This window comes from Barbus barbus, assembly GCF_936440315.1.
Source record: "Barbus barbus genome assembly, chromosome: 10".
Taxonomy (NCBI): Eukaryota; Metazoa; Chordata; class Actinopteri; order Cypriniformes; family Cyprinidae; genus Barbus; species Barbus barbus.
This window is the reverse complement of record NC_136738.1, coordinates 24,870,525-24,889,526: the sequence shown is the minus strand read 5'-3', so window position 1 is coordinate 24,889,526 and position 19,002 is coordinate 24,870,525. Positions and strand designations below refer to the sequence as shown.

The window sequence follows — 19,002 nt, the reverse complement described above, 5'->3', positions numbered from 1 at the left end:
TTGGAGTGTCATGAATAATTAATCACCTCATGTTAATCCGTAATTCAAAGGTTAGTCTGTAGTATGAACAAAAACATCTTTAAAATATGTTAGTGTTTCTCAGTATAGTAGGCGGAAAAAATACACAAAATCAGTAGTTTGATAAAAATAATCTTTATGGTTGTCCAAAAATAGACATTTAAATATAACAGAATAATTAGGATGAACAAAATACATTCAACTCTATTATTCAGAAAGCGGGAAAGTATGAATGAAAACAAATGAACAAATTCTAAATTACTGTTAAAGTACAACGAGATACACACGTGAAGATTTAATTAAATCTAATGGATGAGGCACATGACTTAAGCATTTTATCAAAAAATATAAAATTTAAAACAGCAAAAATAAAACTACTGAGACCACTAAGCAGCAGACAAAAGACATTTTCTTTCAAATTGGGAGACTAGAAGTGGCGTTCAGCAGCTGCTGTTATATTCAAACATCTTCAGTTCTCTACAATGTCTAAAAGACACTTCAACTTGAGGTCACACACACGTTCCTCCTCCTCCTGACTTGACAACTCTCTTTTTAAGTCCTGCAAACGCTGGAACAAAGATACCGGTCTGTTTTTTTCACAAGATGCAGCAGTCTTCTCAACAGAATCTTTTGTTTCCACTTCCTTCAAATAAAAAACAAATGCAGGTTTAAGGCATTTATAATGAAAGCTGCTTTTTAACTTCATACTATCCATGCTAGAATACTGTACTTGTATGTGGAAGGTAGCAGCAGGGCGCTTGGAAGAGGAAGTCCTAACTAGGGGAGGCGCAGAGAGGAGGGTGGAGGGGAGGAAGAGAGGAAAAGAGGCAGAGGACAAATGATCCGCTTCAATCCTACGCTGAATCTGCTCTCCGACTCTAGATACACATGGAAAAACAAAAGAATAAATAGACAAAATCCGATAATGCATCATTATATCATCTTGATTTTGAGTAAAACATGTTTAGTGCATTAAAAAAAAGTTTAAACCTAACCTCTGGCCCTCAGCATTCATCTCCTGAACAGTTAAGAGAGTACGCTGAAGTCGCTCCATTATGGGACTCTGTGTGCTGTCTGCATCAAAGAGTCTGTTTATTTTGCAAGGAGATATTTTCTCAACCAGATCAGCTGTTTCTGTTTCCTTTAAAGAGCACAAAAATAGAGACTTAATGCAATTATAGTAATGCAAGTATATTAATCCAGTTGTGATGGTGTCTCTGGTATAACTCTACCTGTATGTCGACAGTCCCAGCAGCAGGGCGCTTTCGGGAGGGGGTCATGGTCATTGGCACAGAGGTCAGAGTAAGAGGAAACGATGAAGGGCATAAAGGATCCGCTTCAATCCGACACTGTATCTGCTCTCCAATCCTACAGACACATTTTAAGAAATGGTTACTACAAACATCCAAGCAAAAAAAGCCAACAACTCTAATATTAAAATTAATGCTAACCTCTGGCCCTCAGCGTTCATATCACGAATGGAAGAGAGAATCTGTTCAAAGTGCTGCGATATGGGAATTTGTGCAGCATCACGAATAAAAGGCCATTCCTCTGTGTTTATGTGACTCTGAAACAGCTTCTGTTTGGGGAAATGTCTGGCTGTGGCTGGGGGCCTGACTTTTGACCTATCAGAAAACGTAGAAATTTAGTTTGAATTTTTTGATGCAAGGCTGTTATGATAGATAGATATATATATATATATATATATATATATATATATATATATATATATGATTATACTGTGAATAATACATATATAAAACAGTGATAGTTACACTTCTGAGGCCTGCTGTTTTTCCTGATATGTCTGTTTCACAGCCTCTATCCAGCTATCAGGGGGTTGGAAACACTTCAGGCTGTCTTTGTTAAAATATACAAGAATCTCGCCATCATCCATGAGGGCATCTGTTATCATAAGAGTTAAAACATACATTTAACAAAGGAATATGTTCAAAGCTAATTGGCATTATGTTACCAATCTGTTATTCTCACCTTTTGCCACCAAAGTCTCCAAATTCCAGTCCTTCATGCGATGCTCTACACACAGGCTTATGATGTCGTCCCAAGGAATTTCATGAAAGGACGGTCCAGTCATCCCATAGTCATCCTCATCTGCACCACTCACATGAAAGTATTGGTAGCTCACTCTTCTTAGCAGGTTCTCCAGGCGGGACATTAGAATAGGTTGGCTTAAGGGTGAGGTAGAGATCTGGGATACGTACTGGAATATTGAGGCACACAAATGCGGCCAGGAGGCTGAGAAATAAGAAAAGAGATTAGTTTTGATTCCTCTCAATTAAGATAAAAATACTAAAATGTACAATTTCAAGGATTGGAACCTACCACTACTTGGAGGCAGATACCACTGAGGAAGTTGCCGGCTGAGGATGGTTCTCTTCAGCCACTCTAGGTGTACTGGAGAGTTCCAAGCCTGATGAGGAATCAGCTCACTGTTCTCGGGGAGAGAGAATTCGGGAGGTGGCCAGCAGAGACCAGACAGATGCTCTGATGAAACCACACCTGCTAGGAAACTCAGCACACTGTTGCAGAGATTCACGATAGGCTCCGGATGCTGGGACAGAAGACCTGTATGTTTCCTGTCCTGTTTGTCTCGTTGTAGTCTGGAGTAGAACTCACGGCACAGGCCTAGCTCAACAACCTGCAGAAGGGTCTGAGAGGACAGGGCTGGGCCAGCAGGAGAATGGGCGGCAAGCCACCTGATGACATAACTCATCTGAAGTGGATCAATTATATAAAGAGAATGTGTAAGTACATAATACATGCTACATTTTCAATAAGCATTCAAGACATCAATCCTCATTTTCCTTGATAAGAAAAAAATTATAAGCATCTAGATCTATCCATGCTTCCACCAAACATTATGTCCAAGAGTGGAAACTACTTTTAATTTTAGATACTCTTTAAAAAAAGTAAAATGGAAAAAAAAAAAAAAAAAAAATTTTAAAATGATAGACTAAGCAATCATTATAAATTATTTGTTTAAAAAAAAAAGGCAACTTGAAATATTTTTTTACTTTATTAACTAAGAACAACTTTCAATATTTCTTTGCAGACTAACCTGCTCTGAGCCTTGCAGGTCAGTGAGGGTTGCTGGTACGTGGACAAAGATGTATTCAGAGATGAGACCATCTTTGACTAACATATTCAACATGAGTGCTGTGAAAGAGAGACAGTAAATTAATAAGACTGCAGTCTTTAACAGTCTTGTCTACTATACTAAGTCTTTCCTTCAAAACTTGCCTTCTTCCAAAGCATGATCATTGGTACCACCCTCTTGGTTGCCAGTGACCACCACAACCAGAGGTACAGGAGAGTGCCAGCAGCTGGCCTGCTGCACCTGCCTCAGCTGAAGGAAGGCAGAGAGCAGGGACACATCCTCATCCTCTTCACCCTGTCCAGCACTGTTAAGAGAGGGAAGTAGCATCAGCAGAGCGCTGGTACCATGGAGCTCCTTCTGTTCCTCCAGCAGACACTGGTCTTCTGCACTCAGAGGGCCATGGCATGCCTGCACACAAACACAAGGGTTAATCATGTCAATGCAGAGACATTTGGATAACTGGATACTAATGAGCATTTCATTAGCTGAAATTTTCCCACTGTGGTCCATTTTCTCCTCAATACCGCACTTTAACTGGGTAAATAATAAAAATAATCTTTTGGGAAAACTATTCCTTCAGAAGCTTACTTTTATAGCAATGTGAACTTCGTGAGTCTGCCCCCTAATATTTGTCAAGCTGTGACTAATGCACAGTGTTTTCAGTTGCCCTTTCTCACTCTCTTCAGATTGGATTCCTCTACCCAATTTAACCTCAAGCCAGTCTGTCAGAATCCTGCATGGAAACAAACATAAAAAACAAAAGAGGTCAGTTTTAATTTTACATTTTAAGAAGTTTTCCCACAGTTTCGTTCATTACCTGCTGGCGTAGCTTATGTCACTATCGCAGTTGCTTGGCAATAGAAGCGTGGCTTTCCAGAAGATTCTGTCAGGTGCATTAGGGGTGCTTTCTGCCACAAGAGTGGGCAGGTCAAGAGGCATCCATACACGCTCACTGCCAAAGAAGGATAATCAACCATTCAGAAAATCATGGTGATATAAATTATCTGCATTCTGCACATCTATGCCACACTTTATCCCCACTGTACTTACCTCAGTAAGAGATTGTAGTAGTAGGACACTTTCATTTGATGAACTGCTTCCTGTCTCATTTTCAGCAAGCTATATTATTAAAATTAATTGCCAGGAACAATCATTGAGTTGCATTCAAAAAACAAAAACAAATCAAAGCACAATAAAAAAAAATAGAAATCTTCAATAGCAGACCTTGTGCAGGAAACCGCCATGTTCCCAGAGCTACCCAGGTTGACCATCCCCTGGGCCAGGAGGTCCAGAGAGGGGCTCGTAGGGGCACTGGGTACGAGAGCCTTCAGTTTGAACCGCGGATCTACACAGCCAGGGGCTGCAGGGAAACCACGCATCTGTCTCTTTAGCTGACGACGCACGGCTACCACATCACGCCACCTAAAGTATATGCATACAGGTTTATAAACTTATTTGCTCCAGGGCTTCCTTTATACACATAAAGATAAATAATAAGCTACTCAAACCTCTTGATGAACTTGCAGATGCGCCTCAACTCATTGTCCAGGATATCTTGTGCCATTGCGGCCAACTCCTCAGCCAGCGTCTCCTCTACTATGCTGACGCATTCCTCCGCTGAGCAGCGGGCAATACGAGCTGACTTTTCTTCTAAAGCAAGCCTGGAAATGAAGAAGAGCATGACCAATTTTGCACATTCACTGGTGAATCATGAATACTTGTCAAAAGTCAAAAGTTTCACCCAAAAATCAAAATGAAGAAACATTTTGCAGAAATTGAGCTTAACAATTAAAAATGTCTTAATGCCTAAACATTTGCATTGTAATATTATTTAAAACGAAGCATAATCCCCCAAAAAAACTCCTTCCTATAATTTAAATTCATATAAAAAAATATTAGATTATTTTTTTTTATATTATGTCAGATAAAACATCTTATAAATGGCTTCATTTCCTTTAGTCAAAACATAATTCCCCCCCCCCATTTAATTTCAGTGAGAAATGTGACTTGTACATAATAATCCCTTACAACTGTTAATGAGGAAGCCAAAGGTGACAGACAATAGCAAAGAAAACCTCAGGGAGATATTTATGTAGGATGTGGTACCTTATTTCAGCCTCTGCGGTCGCTCTAATGCTCTCTGTTATCACCTCGTCACTAATTTTAGCACACAGCTCACCGCTGAACTGATCAAGAAATGCTTCCTTCCTCCTGACATCAAACACAAAAAAATGGAAAAAGGGTTGAAAATGCTCTGGCTACTAAACATAACCAGAAATGCCTGAAATGTCTTTTTTTGCAGCTGCACAAACATTAACACATCAGGATCGTGTATACGGAGAAAACGGAGTTACACCCTAGATTCATGCAATGTGAGAGACCATTTCAAAAGGGAACTTAACATACACAAACACAAAACCATTGAATTAAAAATAGTGCTGTCAAACGATTAATTGCATCCAAAATAAAAGTTTGTTTACATATTGTGTGTGTGAACTGTGTATATTTATTGCATGCATGTATATATTTAAGAAAAATATGTTACGTTTATATATTAAATATCCATATAATTTATGTGAATATAAATGTATACATGTAAATACATGTAAATATTTTCAAAATATATGCTGTAAGCGTGTCTTTCTATATACATAATAAATATACATAGTACACTACACACATATATTATGTAAACAAAAACTTTTATTTTGGATGCGATTAATCGTTTGACAGCACTAATTTAAAAAATTTATGGAGAGGGTCTTTCACATACCTGGCTTCTTCCAGCTTGCGTTTCTCCTCGGCGATTCTCTCCTTCTCAGCGATGATCTCTGCCGTGGATAGTTCCCTCAGCAGCTGATTTAAGACTTCAGTCACAACTGTTTCTAACTCACTGTCACTCACACTGCAGGACACACATGAGCAGACACATTAAGAAACAAACCTTATGTCAAAAGTTTGTTTTGGCTTTATGGAAGTGAAATCTTCTGGCTGACAAATAAAACCTGTGGGTTAGAAAAGAAAAAGTTCCTACCTGAGGGCTGCAGACACATATTCAGCTGCTGCACGAGTTATATCAGAGACCTCGGCTTCCACTACCTCATTAAGCACCGCATCCACCTCTGCTATTATATCCTGCCAGAGATCATAGTGTCATTAGTGAGCCTATGTATGTACCATATTGTAGGATTTTGCAGTTAAGACTGAAAACCGTCTCACCTGATCTGTGTATGCTGGTTCTAGTTTTGGTGGAGGAGATGGAGGTCGGACTGGTTGTGGGGCTAACATGGGTTGGAAAACCAGTAGTGGCATCACAGGAAGAGATGATTCTGTTCGGTTCTTCTCTCTGGTTTCCTCCGTGTCGTCAGGTTTTACAGGCTCTGTCGTGCCAGGGTGGTCCACCAACAGCCGTGGTTCAGCCAGAAGCCTTGTTGTCACCTGAAGCCTGGAGTCAGGGTCCATCAAGGGCTTCAACTCCTGCCTCTGTGGATGAGCTGCCAAAGACAGGGATTAAATATCGACAGTAAGTGCAAATATATTCTTATTTTCACTAATGAACTAAGAATCAAAGAGCATCAATACTCTTCAGGGCAGCTGGTGGAGGCTCAGAAGACAAGCCGTCTCCTGTGTACTTGTTGTTGGAGTTGAAGCTGCAAACGGGATTGTGCTGGGGTGGGTTGGGCAGTGGTCCACCGTTCACCCCCTCACCAATCAGAACAGTTCTCTTCTTCTCAATGACCACAGACTTCCTCTGCGGTAAAGAGAAATCAGGCTCCTGATAGGTTGTGCGACTAAGTTCTACCATGCTGGATGAGAGACAAAATAAGGCGTTAGTTTCCAAACATTCTGCATCTCCAAAATAACTTTGGACACTATTGCATTGAGAAAAGAACTTCGTAAAAAAATAAAATAAAATAAAAAGTTAAAATCAAGACAACAGAAAATAAGTAGAACATACCCATCATTGATAGTAAGGCCATGCTGTTGAATAAAGTCTGCGGCTTCAGTGGCATTGCGGAACATGAGCATTCTGACAAAGTCTTCGAGTGGGAAAATGGTGGATCTTTGGGATCCAACAGTAAAGGCCACATTGAGGATTTTCAGTGCTTTGCTTCGCACCTAATCAAACAGAGACAAAAAAATTATAATATTCCAATTAAAGAAACTCAAAAGGTGTAAAAAATGCCTAAGTATTTCATAAATACTGGCTATAGAACTACCCTCTGGGTAAGATGCATTTACCTGATTGAAGTATCTGTGAAGAATACAGCTGCTCAAATAGGAAGCTGCACTCACAAGTTTGAAGAAACGGACAAAGTTATTGCTGTTGAGTGCTGCAAAGGCCTGCACAGCAAAGCCAACCTCTCGAGACTCCCGTACCTCTTTACGGAACTGCTGCACCTCACTGCATTGACACAAAACAAATCCATCTGTATCCTTTATTCCATCGCTGCAAATATGTATATTACAAATGTGTATTTCTCATTTACATTTTATAAGCTTATGAACTGAATCCTTAAACTTAGTATTGTTAGTGAAACAGGCCTAATCTACTGTTTGAACTAAAGGAATACCTTGACTATTGCAATGTATTTTTGGCTTTACTGTCAAAATAAAAGATGACAAAAGCAAGGATTTACCGAAGAATATCTCCGTCATTGAGCTTAAGCAACACATTGTATTGGCGGAACTCTGCTTCATTGGGGCAGTACACCTCTTTAGTGTCTAGGTCTTGATACATCTCCTTTAGACTCTGCAGGCATTTTGTCATATTCTCATTGTTGATTTTTGCGTCAAAAGACATCATGGGTTCCTGGCAGAGGTGATGGGCACAGTGAATGTGGAAACGGGTACATTTCTCAATGAGCGATACCGTTTCTGGATCACATAGATGCTGCTGGGTTATGTCCTGCAAGAGAGGTTTAGACACATGATTATTACAAAATAATATTCCCATTGACATTTTATATCAATCAGTTTGTTTTAAATATTTTAATTAAAATCAACAGTTAGACACCTTAGAAATAAGGCTTTAGATCAAGCAATTAAAGTTGTTATTCTCACCTTCCGAATTCCTCTGGTTCTGTTCCAGACAAAGTCATACCAGTCACGGTAATTGCCCTCACCCTGGTCCATAATCTGGGTTACAAGGTAGTCCATAGTCATGCTTAGCACAGGAAGTGGTCTAAGCTCATGAGGGAGTGGTTCTTCCTGATCGGCCGAAGACCTGCTATACTCTTTAACAGCAGCAAAATGATCCACCTAAGCAGAAGGGGAGGATTTAGTCGATTTACAAAACATTAAACTTTGGCCAAGAACTCCAATGAAAACATGGATTCCAGATCATTACTGGACTGTACTATGATCATCACAAACCTTCTCTGTATCTGGAATAACTTCAAAGACACTCAGCTGGTTGCGGGTTTCTCTCATATACCGCTCTTTCTCCGGGCACATATCAGGGCATGTTCCCACAAACACTTTGGACATATCCAGGTCTGTTCTTTTGGGTCGAGCTTTAAAGACAAAAAGATTGTTTATTGCCAAACAGATAATTTATCATTTATGTTTAAATATAAATATAAATAAAACACAGAATTTACTTACTACATTTATTATAATAAGTTCAGTACTAGATTGTACCAGAGCAAATTAAGGCTTTACCTTGCCGTAAAATCTTGTCTCTCTGCTCTAGGAGGCGGTATTTCTCCTCTGCTGTTTCAGCCACCTGACCAATCAGAGGCTGCAGTACTGAGGGCAGGTTAATAATAGGTCGTTCTACGCGCCGTTCCTCTGAGACTGACTCCTGTGGTGCCTCACTCTCAAACTGGAGTGTTTTAGCAACAGATGATTTTTGGATTGGAGAGCTATAACATAAAAACAACAAGCAGAAATAAATAATTAGGCCAAATAAGAATCACGGGGACTGCTTGATATTGCATGTCTTAAATTACCTTTTAGTAAGGGAGCCAGTGGTGCTGATGGGCACTGCTCTGGGAAGAAGCTTGCGACTAGGGGAGGACTGCAAAAATGCAGCCCCAGACTCTGAGTCCCCTGTCACATCTTTGACTTCTGAAGGTCTAGCAGCTTTTTCACTTGGACCTGTAAATGACAATCATTTCATAAGCATAACAGTATGAGAGTTAACATTTAGTGCTTCTGCTAAATTAAGGCTAAAACAAGGTATAGAATCACATTTAAACAGCAGCTCTCATGTTGAACATGTCTCCAACGTTTTTTTCAGATGTTCATCAGTTTAAAGCAAAAAAAAGCTATCATGTCCTAATTTCCTGTGACCCCTGTGTTGTTAAATTAGATGTGTATTGTAACTTTTAGCAGCCAAAAATGTTTTGAAAAAGTGAACCTCGAACAAGTTTAGTAGGGCCAGAATTGTTACAGTGGAGGTTTCAGTTCGAAGCAATGCCAAGCATTATATGACATTAAAAATCTACATTTTTATTGTTGATAAACACTGTTAATTTATTTAAATCATATTTTCATCCACAATATATTTTAATTTAAATGTTTGAATAATCAAAACCTTTTTCATCTTGCTTTTGTAATACTGATGAAATAAACGTAATTTTCAGCAGTAATTTTATTGGTGACATTAACACTGCACTTAAGAATAGCCTTTGCAGTTTAAAGCCTGGTACACACCAAGCCGACACTGACCAACTAGTGGCGACGAAAGCAGACTGCGGGGTCGGCCGATGTCGGCAGCGTCTTGGTCCAAAGTTGCCCTGACACACCAAGCCGACAGTCAAGTAGGGTTTTTTTTTCTTGCGCACTGGTTCGCCAGCTGAACAGCAAATCAGATGGCCCGACTGACTGACGAGCTCCGACACCGATTCAACATGTCGAATCGGCCGAAAACAAGCCGACGAGGACCAACTTCAGCCGACAGGCGCAGAACACACTGAGAAAACTTTGTCAGCCAACCGTCGGCTTGGTGTGTACCAGGCTTTACAATACCACAAAGCCAAACCAACATTTTACATTTAATGAATTAAGATTTTTACTTAATAGTACTGTTACTCACTTTGCTTTTTCCTTTGCCAAAATATCTGAATTTCAGTCCTCTGGAACTGCTTTCCTTTCTTTTTGGCTTTGGCTGCAGATGTCTGGAGGGCAAGAGAGAGCTCATCTAATTAATCACAAACACATTCATTAAACGTAACTACTTTTGTGGCAATGAGCATTTTGTATTATGTATCCAACTAGACATGCTCACATGATCTTGAAAATGCACGATGGCCAGATTCTTTCGAGGCCTGCAAAACACCTTAAGCACTTTCCCAAAGTGCCCAAAATGCTGTATGATGAGGTCTTTCTTGTTGAGGTTGGGTGGGATGCCTTTGCACTGTATAACAGTGGCGTCAGTAGGAGAGAGACCAGCCAAACTGTCTGTGCTCTCCTTTCGAGAGGCACGTCTACCTGGAGTGTGTGTCTGTGCTTCAGGCTTGAGTGCTACAAAGACAAGTGATCACAAAAATGTTAGCAAGAAAAATTATTTCAAAATAGCTTAGGATAAAAATTTGGTATATTACAAATCCATATTATATATTTTTATTTATTTTTTACATTTATCAGATTCAGTCGATATTGAATATATAATGATGCATTATTTTTTTAACAACTTTTTTATTTTAAGATTATCTTTGATGTCACCAGACACACATCAAATTATTTTTAAGAACACTAATAATTAAATAACACTGTTAAATGTAACCTTCAAAAAAAACTAAAAATCAATATCCATTTTATCATATTGTACATTAAAATGCTGTGATGTCTAAATTTACTAGTAGCTTTTGAGTTTGTGTTTTGCTTTTTGTAATTTACTTTTAATTCACTTCAATTAATTTTTACAACAGTATAGAAATTTAATATATGTCAATAACGTGAAAATCTAATTTCGATATCGGTGCGCTCCTGAAGAAAATCACACAAAAAGACATGTAACTTACGAATTTCCTCTGCTTTTTTCAGCACTGTGGGACCCTGAGATCTTGGAGGTGTAGTGGCCACATCACTGCCTGGACCGGGTGGATCTGGTCTATATGGTAGATTATCTTCTCTATTCACTGGACTGGCTTTGGATTTTATTAGCTCAGACATTGCATTGTGAAAAAGCCCTCTAGCTGGGCCACGGGTTCTCAGCAGCGGGCGTTTGGCGGGTTGTCTTGGTCCATCTGCCCCAGCCTCACTACTATCGCTTTTAGTTGCATTTGGATCAACCGGCTCCTCTTTACGTTTTATGCCAAAACCCACAAAAGCTGTTTCTCCTCCACTGCTCTGTCCATCACCTGCATTATCCTCCGTTCTTTGTGGGGCTTCAGTTTTTGGGACCCCAAATCCAAAGGATCCAATGCCAGTACCAAACGCAGGTATTTTGTTATCTGATTGAGGATGAAGGCTCTGTGCTGTGAAGCTGAAGGTGGACGGAGTCGTGGGCTGAGAAACAGCCGTACTGCTGCTAGAAGGGTTGGCTGGCTGAGAGAAGGTGAACTGAATGCTGCTGCCACCACCTAGCGTCTCCTTTTGTGAAAAATTAGCATTGGAAAATGAGACAGATGGAGCTGCTGCTGGCTGTGAAAAGCTGAAGCCCAGAGCGCTCGGCTTTACACATGAGAACAGCGAACCGCTGGAAGAATTCTCCATAGTACTAGTTACAGGCTTGGACGATCCAACCGTTTCAGAAGCTGATGACAGATTTGAGCTGGGAGGTTCGGGGCTGACGCTAAAAATAGGTTTGAAAACGGCATCATTGGGTGGCTTGAAACTAATCTGGTTCCCACCAGTTGGATTATCAGTCCTACCCCCTGTTGAGGAGCTGGATGTGGCAGTGGGTACAGAGAGGGCTGAAAGCTGACCAAAACTGGGCTGGTTGGTAACAGTGCTGCTGAAGCTGGTCAGAGATTGCGAGGCACTGGAGGAAAGACCAAATGCAGAAGACTGACCAAAAGCAGAGGTCTGATCAAAAGCAGACATCTGACTCTGTCCTGTAGCTTGAGAATATGAAGGAGGTGGTTGTCCAAATCCAAGTGTGCCTTGACCCAAACTCGACTGCCCAAAGGTCGGGGCTGTTCCCAGAAAAGTGAATGAAGATGTCTGCCCCAATCCTTGTGATAACCCACCGGTCTGGCCAAAACTAGGCATCTGGCCGAAGACAGAAGCCTGTGGTGTTGGTTGGCCAAAAGCTGGCTGACTAAAAGCAGAGGGCTGTCCAAATCCAACACCCTGCGCTGGGTTCTGCTGGGCAAAGGACTGAAATGGGTTTCCGGATTGATTAGTGGTGTTCGGTGCCTGAAAGGCAGTTTGTGGTCTACCAAAGTAGTTTGAAGGATTCATGATGGCTGAACCAGCAACTGTTAAGATTTACTGATGTGATTCTGGGCAAATCACCAGCTGGTCATGACCAACGTCCTCTGAATCCTCTAAAACAAAGATACAAAACAGTTACCTATGACTTTCCAGTTTATCTAAAACCAAATGTATAAGTTATATAACAAATAATCTCTGCATAATATGTACAAACCCAAATTAAACATGTTTTAAGAGCTCAAATAGGAAATAAGAAAGACGAATGCTGCTCTAAGTACTGAACGCTGTGTACGTTTTAACTTTTCACTCCCAAAACCAACCACCCGAATGCTAATAATATTTGTATATACTTCATATGTCTACATTATATATACAACAGTCAAAAACACTCAAATCGAAAAAGAAGAAAACAACAACAACTGTAAATACTTCGGTGCTGTTCTCGCCGCGGACAGACAGGATGTTGATTTCTCTTCTTCGTGAACTGGCGCCTCGATTCACCGAGAGTCTCGAGCCATTGCGGCCTCTACAGGCAGGTAAGCGCATGACACCATTACACGAAGAGAGGTACTGCAGGTGAATGGGCTAAAATAAACGAGCTTTTAAAAAAATTATCCATCTAGGTTTTATAATATGCAAATTAGACAATAGATACGCACACATTATAAATATACTACGATGTCACAACTTAAAGGGGAAGTCGTGGCCTAATGGTTAGAGAGCTGGACTTGTTGGATTGGATTGGATTGGATTGGATTCAATTTATTGTCATTGCACATGTAGGTACAAGGCAACGAAATGCAATAAAGAAGAAGAAATACAGCATAACATGAGGAAAGAGAGGAGAAAAAAATTGTCCTCACACTACGCTCCTGAACGAGAGTGCAGTGTGAGAACAGACAAAAACCTCAGCATAGAGCACAGTCAACACAGGAACATAACTTGCATAGTAATCCTAGTTCAGACGAAACAGCCATCCGGCCAGCAGCCATTACAGCGCAAACACACCCGTTATCAACTGACAGGATGAAGCGACGAAGGCGTGGGATGGGGGTAGGGAGGTGACAGAAGAAAAATGCGACCGCCTTCGAACAGAGCCAAACGAGAAATTTGTAACCCAAAGGTTGCGGGTTCGAGTCTCCGGCCGGCAAGAATTGTAGGTGGGGGGAGTGAATGCCGTTTCTCAATATGCGTACTTGTCTGTACTTGTGTTCTTGTGGACTTGTGAAACGTCATCAGTCGCTGCCAAGTACTGTTCCAATTCAAAGTTCACATCTAGCCAAGTCCAGTTCAAATCCCCGGATGTGTTCTTGATCCGCCCCTTTTACCGAGGATGCATCGAGAGGTGACTTGTGCGGACTTGATACCGGCCATAACCCAGAATTCAGTTCGTCCTCCCGTCCTCGAGAGTTCGTTCTTCTGAGTCGAACTTGGCAAGTCCAAACTCGAAAGGACGGAAGTCCAGACTCTGCGAACTTGGTATTGAGAAACGGCCAATGTCCAGCGCTCTCTCCACCCTCAATACCACGACTGAGGTGCCCTTGAGCAAGGCACCGAACCCCCAACTGCTCCCCGGGCGCTGCAGCATAAATGGCTGCCCACTGCTCCGGGTGTGTGTTCACTGCTGTGTGTGTGCACGTTGGATGGGTTAAATGCACAGCACGAATTCCGAGTATGGGTCACCATACTTGGCTGAATGTCACTTCACTTCACTTCAAAAGTAAAAATGCAGAAAGTTTTGAGTGGTTTAGGGGTAAGTTTGTACAGTATAAAACCATTATGGAATATCCCTACTTAAAACATGGAAACTAGTGTGTGTGTGTGTGTGTGTGTGTTAAAGGTGATATATGACGTGAGTAATTTCATTTGTTGCATAATTTTATTTGCTTCTATCAGTTGCATTCCAATAGGCCTATTTATCTGTTGTAGTGATAAATTATAAATATTCACAATAAGTCCCCTTCCACTACAATAGAGAGATTTTGCATTCATTAACAGGTTTAATTGATTTTTAAGTTCATATAATACATATATCAGCATAATGAAATACAATTCACAACAATTTAATGGCAAGAGTTATACAAAATTGGTTGAGAATTATTTTTTTTTACATTGTTATACAGAGTCCTTTATATTACATATGTCTAAGCACGAAATAATTATATCCAGACAGAGGTAAAATAGTTGCCATAGTCACATGATGCACACTAGCTGATCATTTTCATATATGTACACAGGGAGCTTATATCTTGCTGAAACGGTGGCATTCTTTAGCTATGGTTCAGAAGATGTCTCCTGTCGCTCCACAAAGTAGAAGTTCACCTGTCTGTCTGGCACAAGCACTCCACGAGTGAGTGCCCTAACCTCACCTACAGTTGGGTCTGGTCGGATTTCAAACAACTTGATTAGCTGGAATGAAAAGATACAATTAAAATACAATAAAAAGCAAAATTTACGATGTAATATAAATATCTGGAACAAGTTTAAAACCCCTTACCCTTGCCAAAGCCAGATGCATCTCAAGTTCAGCAATGCGACGGCCAACACAGCCTCTGACTCCAAAGCCAAATGGGATTGACCCAAATGGGTTGGGTCTCGTTCTGCCATCTCTGAGCCAACGATCAGGTTTGAACTTTCGTGGCTCTGGGAAGACTTTTTCATCATGGCTCATTGCAAAGTGGCACAGACCGAATGATGTCTGTTTAAAAAAACAGTTTATTTAGTGATGCCAGTTTCTGAACTGGCAACTCTTCTTTTTTCATCCTAACAACATTTTACCTCTTTAGGGAAAACGTGTCCTCCAATGACAATATCATTTTCTGTAATAAGACGAGAATTCATGGGCACCACAGGGTACATCCTGCACATGAAATTACAGAGATTATAATATACGTAATAACACAACTGGTTAGTGACTTAAGAGACTTAAGCTATATACACACATAAAAAATTATATTCAAATATATTTTAAAATATGTTTAACTTCTGTGATGGCAAAGCTAAATTTTCAGCAATCATTTAGTCTTCAGTGTGTCACATGATCTTTGAGAAATTATTCTAATATGCTGATTTGGAGTTTAATTATTATTAATTGTCATCATGTGCTAATCAGGGTTCTTATTATCAATAGTTTTTGCGGCTTAATATTTTTGTGGAAATCGTAATACATTTGATCATTATTCTTTGATGACTAGAAAGTAAAAAAAAAAACAGCATTTATTAGAAATAAAAATGTTGAAAATTTATTTATTTCTTTTTTTTTATCTTGCTCTCCCCAGATTTTAAAATGGTAGTGTATGAAAGTTTATCTAAAACATTAAGTTGCTCAACTGTTTTTAATATTGCTAATAATAAGAAATGTTTGCGCCAAATCAACATATTAGAATGATTTCTGAAGGATAATGTGACACTGAAGACTGGAATAATAACTGCTGAAAACTCAGCTTTGAATAAATTAGATTATTCAATAAATTAGATTTTCTGGCTATATTTAAATGGATTTTTACTTATTCCAAACCTTCGACCAGTATATTCATAGTATATGCCGAATTTTCTGTTTGGTTGGAATTCAACATAATTCTTAACCTTAATGCTTCCTTGATGACAGCTTTGAGATAAGGCATGCTGTTAACTTCCTGTGCTGTTGGGATTCTGTCACACTTCAAGACTCTGGTTACATCCTGATACAGAGCCTCTTGAGCTTCTGGATCTCTTGAGAGGAGATACAGCGCCCACAACATAGTGTTGGAGGTCTAGAACATGAAGGATCATGTTGAGGAACAAATACAATTTCAAAACTCATGCATATTTTGTTTAAACACCCAAAGATACATTAAATGTCTCTTACTGTGTCCACTCCAGCCATCAGCAGCTCAGAAATACTTCCATAAACGTCTTTACTGCTCATCATTACATTGGAAAGCAGGTAGGTGAGATACTCCCCAGCAACCTCCTGATTAGCATCCACGCGCTTCTGAATGGCCTCCATCTTCATGTCAATCATTTTTCTGGCTTTGCATAATCCATAAATACAATACATCACCAAACTGCCTGTATCTCCTATAGTCTATCTCAAGAAGATGTGTTAACCAACAAGCTTACCAAATTTGAATATGCCTTCCCAGCCATTAATGTACCACTGCCAAAATGGCAAGTAATTGCGTGTCCAGTTTGGCAGCAACACCACATGAATGTTATAGGTGAACATTTGTGCAATAGAATTAATGAAATCTTGTGTCTCGGCAGGAATCTCTTTTTCCAGGCAGCCAATGCGTGTCTCAAACAGAATGGATGAGATCCCTAAATGAGAAAATGATCAGTAAAGAACTACATAAATTGGTATGAGCATAATATAATAGTGTAGTGTGAGGATGGCTCCTAATGATCTTCATGGGAACATGTAGCTATTAACTGCATTGTGACAAATCAGTTCCACCCTTGTGAATCTGTAAGCAAGTTGTATGTTCTGTTGTCTGATTTGATATCATTTCAAGTGCTTATGGAAAGGTAATACCTTCAAGGGAAAAGCGATAAAGCTCCTTGGTCAAGTTAGAGACGCGATCACCAGTGGGGCTCATCTCCCGCAGATAGTAAATGCGTTTGATGAAGTCTGTGACCACTGAATTGACCACATCTCCATACTGAACAGAGTCCTTTGGATGCAGCATGCGTTTGTTCAGCACTTTCCGCAGTTTGTACCATTTCTCTCCTGCTCTGTTGAAGAATATTATGATCTTTTCAGAACGACAACAATAAACAGCACAACTTCATAAGTTTATATAACATCACACAACTACATAAACCAAATGCACTTTGGCCTTATCAAATCTCCAGACATAGTCTTGCATAATGTATGTGTTACAAAACAAACCTATGTTACAGATACAGAACAATTGTGTCAAATATTTTTACTCTGTGAAAGGGCCATAGCTGATGCCTTTCATGTCACGGTGCTCTCTCCACACATTCATGTGTCCTCTGGAAGGAAACTTCTCATCTTTTCTAAGGAGTTCCTCCAGTAAGTCCACACTGTTTATGCAAATGGTTTGGAGGTTTCCAGCATTCACTTTGTACAAAGGGCCATAAACCTGGCTTTCGTATAACTGCAGAGATGAAAAACAAGTGGTGAAGAACAAAGAAGATGCCCTAGTGATGAAATATCTGGCTGATTTTGAGATCAACTGCACTGTAATTTTTTCAGAGCAACAAATAAAATTCAGACTGAGAAGAACACAATAGTATACTGAATGACAGTTGTTTCCTTTCTATTCAAGGTAAAAACAGTGACAGTCTGAATACATAAAGGGAGGCATAAATCATTTGCAGTCACATGATAAACAAACCATGGCTGTGGAATCTCTCTGTACCTGCAGCTCATGCATGCGATTCATGTACCCTTTAAAGATTATTGTGTACAGCATCCTAAAGGTATTGATCTCTGGGAGGTCAGCCACAGTCTTGAGCTTGCCGTGGCTGCCCTGGACAGTGACAGAAGCAGCAGCATTACCCACTGCCCCTCTCCTGACGTCTGTGGCCACTGTCATGGGCCTCAGAAAACTGAATGCGATCCTTCTTTCTGCAGAGCTCACTGCAAGACGAACAGCCATTATGGAAGTGGAGAGAAGAGTGAGGGAAAACACTGATCACGTGGGAGGGAATGGGAGGTGGGGCAAAGACTCTAGTTAACCCTTCACTATCTGCTGTAATGTAATACTGTGTGTGGATTTATGTTTTTAAAGGTGAAACATCATTATCATAAACATAATTATACTGTAAGAATAGTAGCATCAACTGGAAAATTGTCTGGACTTTAAAAATGTCATCATTTACTCACCCTCATGTTGTTTCCAACCTTTTTCTTTCCTCTGTGGAACACAAAAGCTGCTCTTTCTCAAACAATGAAAGTGAATGTTGACCACGGCTATCCCTGGTACTCTGCTTTGGATAACAATAGTATGAACATTCTGCTAAATTTCTCCTTATTTGTTATACCAAAGAAATAAGGTCATGGAATTACATGAACGCTGGGGAAAGAATGACATTTTCATTTTGGGTGAACTATCCCTTTAACATTCACCTTTCTTCCAATTCCTACAGGGCATAGTGAACAAACACAAACAAAAGGTTTTGAACCTTTTCAGAATCACATACCTGTGTTTACAATGGCTGTTTTCCTTGAAATAAATGTTTTTTGTAGTACATTTTTTCTTTCAATCACCTAGAAAGGTTAGATAACGTATATAATATTGATGTTATGAACAAAAAATAGATTTCATTCTGAGCTAAGTAAATGTGTTCCACTTACGCAATTACTGAACATAATTTGATATACACAAAGCAAATCACTGGTCCTTCTGCAAATGAAACATATGACTGTAAACAATGGGAAAGGCAATTAGTTTATACTGTCAGCTGTTGTTGCTTAACCAAGAACAACAACAATAGAAGAAATGCACAAATTGTCATGGTGTTCATGACTATTTGGCACTTCATTCCTTATTGCTGGATTTAAAAAATGCACAGAGAAATTTTAAGATAAA

General features: G+C 39.8%; 2 protein-coding genes across 3 annotated transcripts; both read right to left on the bottom strand.

Annotated features, from left to right (window-relative positions):
- Positions 1-135: 135 nt before the first annotated feature.
- LOC306876340 (germinal-center associated nuclear protein-like) lies at positions 136-12,955 on the bottom strand. Of its 2 annotated transcripts, none has more exons than XM_079427429.1 (31): positions 12,893-12,955; positions 11,107-12,576; positions 10,371-10,606; positions 10,179-10,260; positions 9,091-9,238; positions 8,801-9,003; positions 8,513-8,652; positions 8,201-8,398; positions 7,777-8,045; positions 7,379-7,541; positions 7,095-7,255; positions 6,719-6,942; positions 6,356-6,630; positions 6,171-6,271; positions 5,910-6,041; positions 5,243-5,347; positions 4,645-4,797; positions 4,361-4,558; positions 4,187-4,255; positions 3,954-4,088; positions 3,725-3,869; positions 3,280-3,544; positions 3,098-3,195; positions 2,362-2,752; positions 2,011-2,274; positions 1,794-1,923; positions 1,470-1,643; positions 1,251-1,386; positions 1,014-1,159; positions 749-896; positions 136-661 (listed from the first exon to the last, which is right to left on the bottom strand). In XM_079427429.1, the coding sequence occupies exons 2-31, from the start codon at positions 12,488-12,490 to the stop codon at positions 488-490; spliced, it is 6,447 nt and encodes a 2,148-aa protein (XP_079283555.1). In that variant the 5' UTR covers positions 12,491-12,576; positions 12,893-12,955; the 3' UTR covers positions 136-487. The 2 variants fall into 2 exon arrangements, with proteins under 2 accessions (XP_079283555.1, XP_079283556.1); XM_079427430.1 differs by having other exon boundaries at positions 5,243-5,344.
- Positions 12,956-14,334: 1,379 nt separating this feature from the next.
- LOC306876354 (sterol 26-hydroxylase, mitochondrial-like) lies at positions 14,335-18,084 on the bottom strand. The gene is made up of 9 exons (XM_079427452.1): positions 17,830-18,084; positions 17,375-17,565; positions 16,977-17,176; positions 16,565-16,762; positions 16,311-16,474; positions 16,049-16,215; positions 15,242-15,323; positions 14,961-15,161; positions 14,335-14,872 (listed from the first exon to the last, which is right to left on the bottom strand). The coding sequence occupies exons 1-9, from the start codon at positions 18,067-18,069 to the stop codon at positions 14,738-14,740; spliced, it is 1,578 nt and encodes a 525-aa protein (XP_079283578.1). The 5' UTR covers positions 18,070-18,084; the 3' UTR covers positions 14,335-14,737.
- Positions 18,085-19,002: the final 918 nt, after the last annotated feature.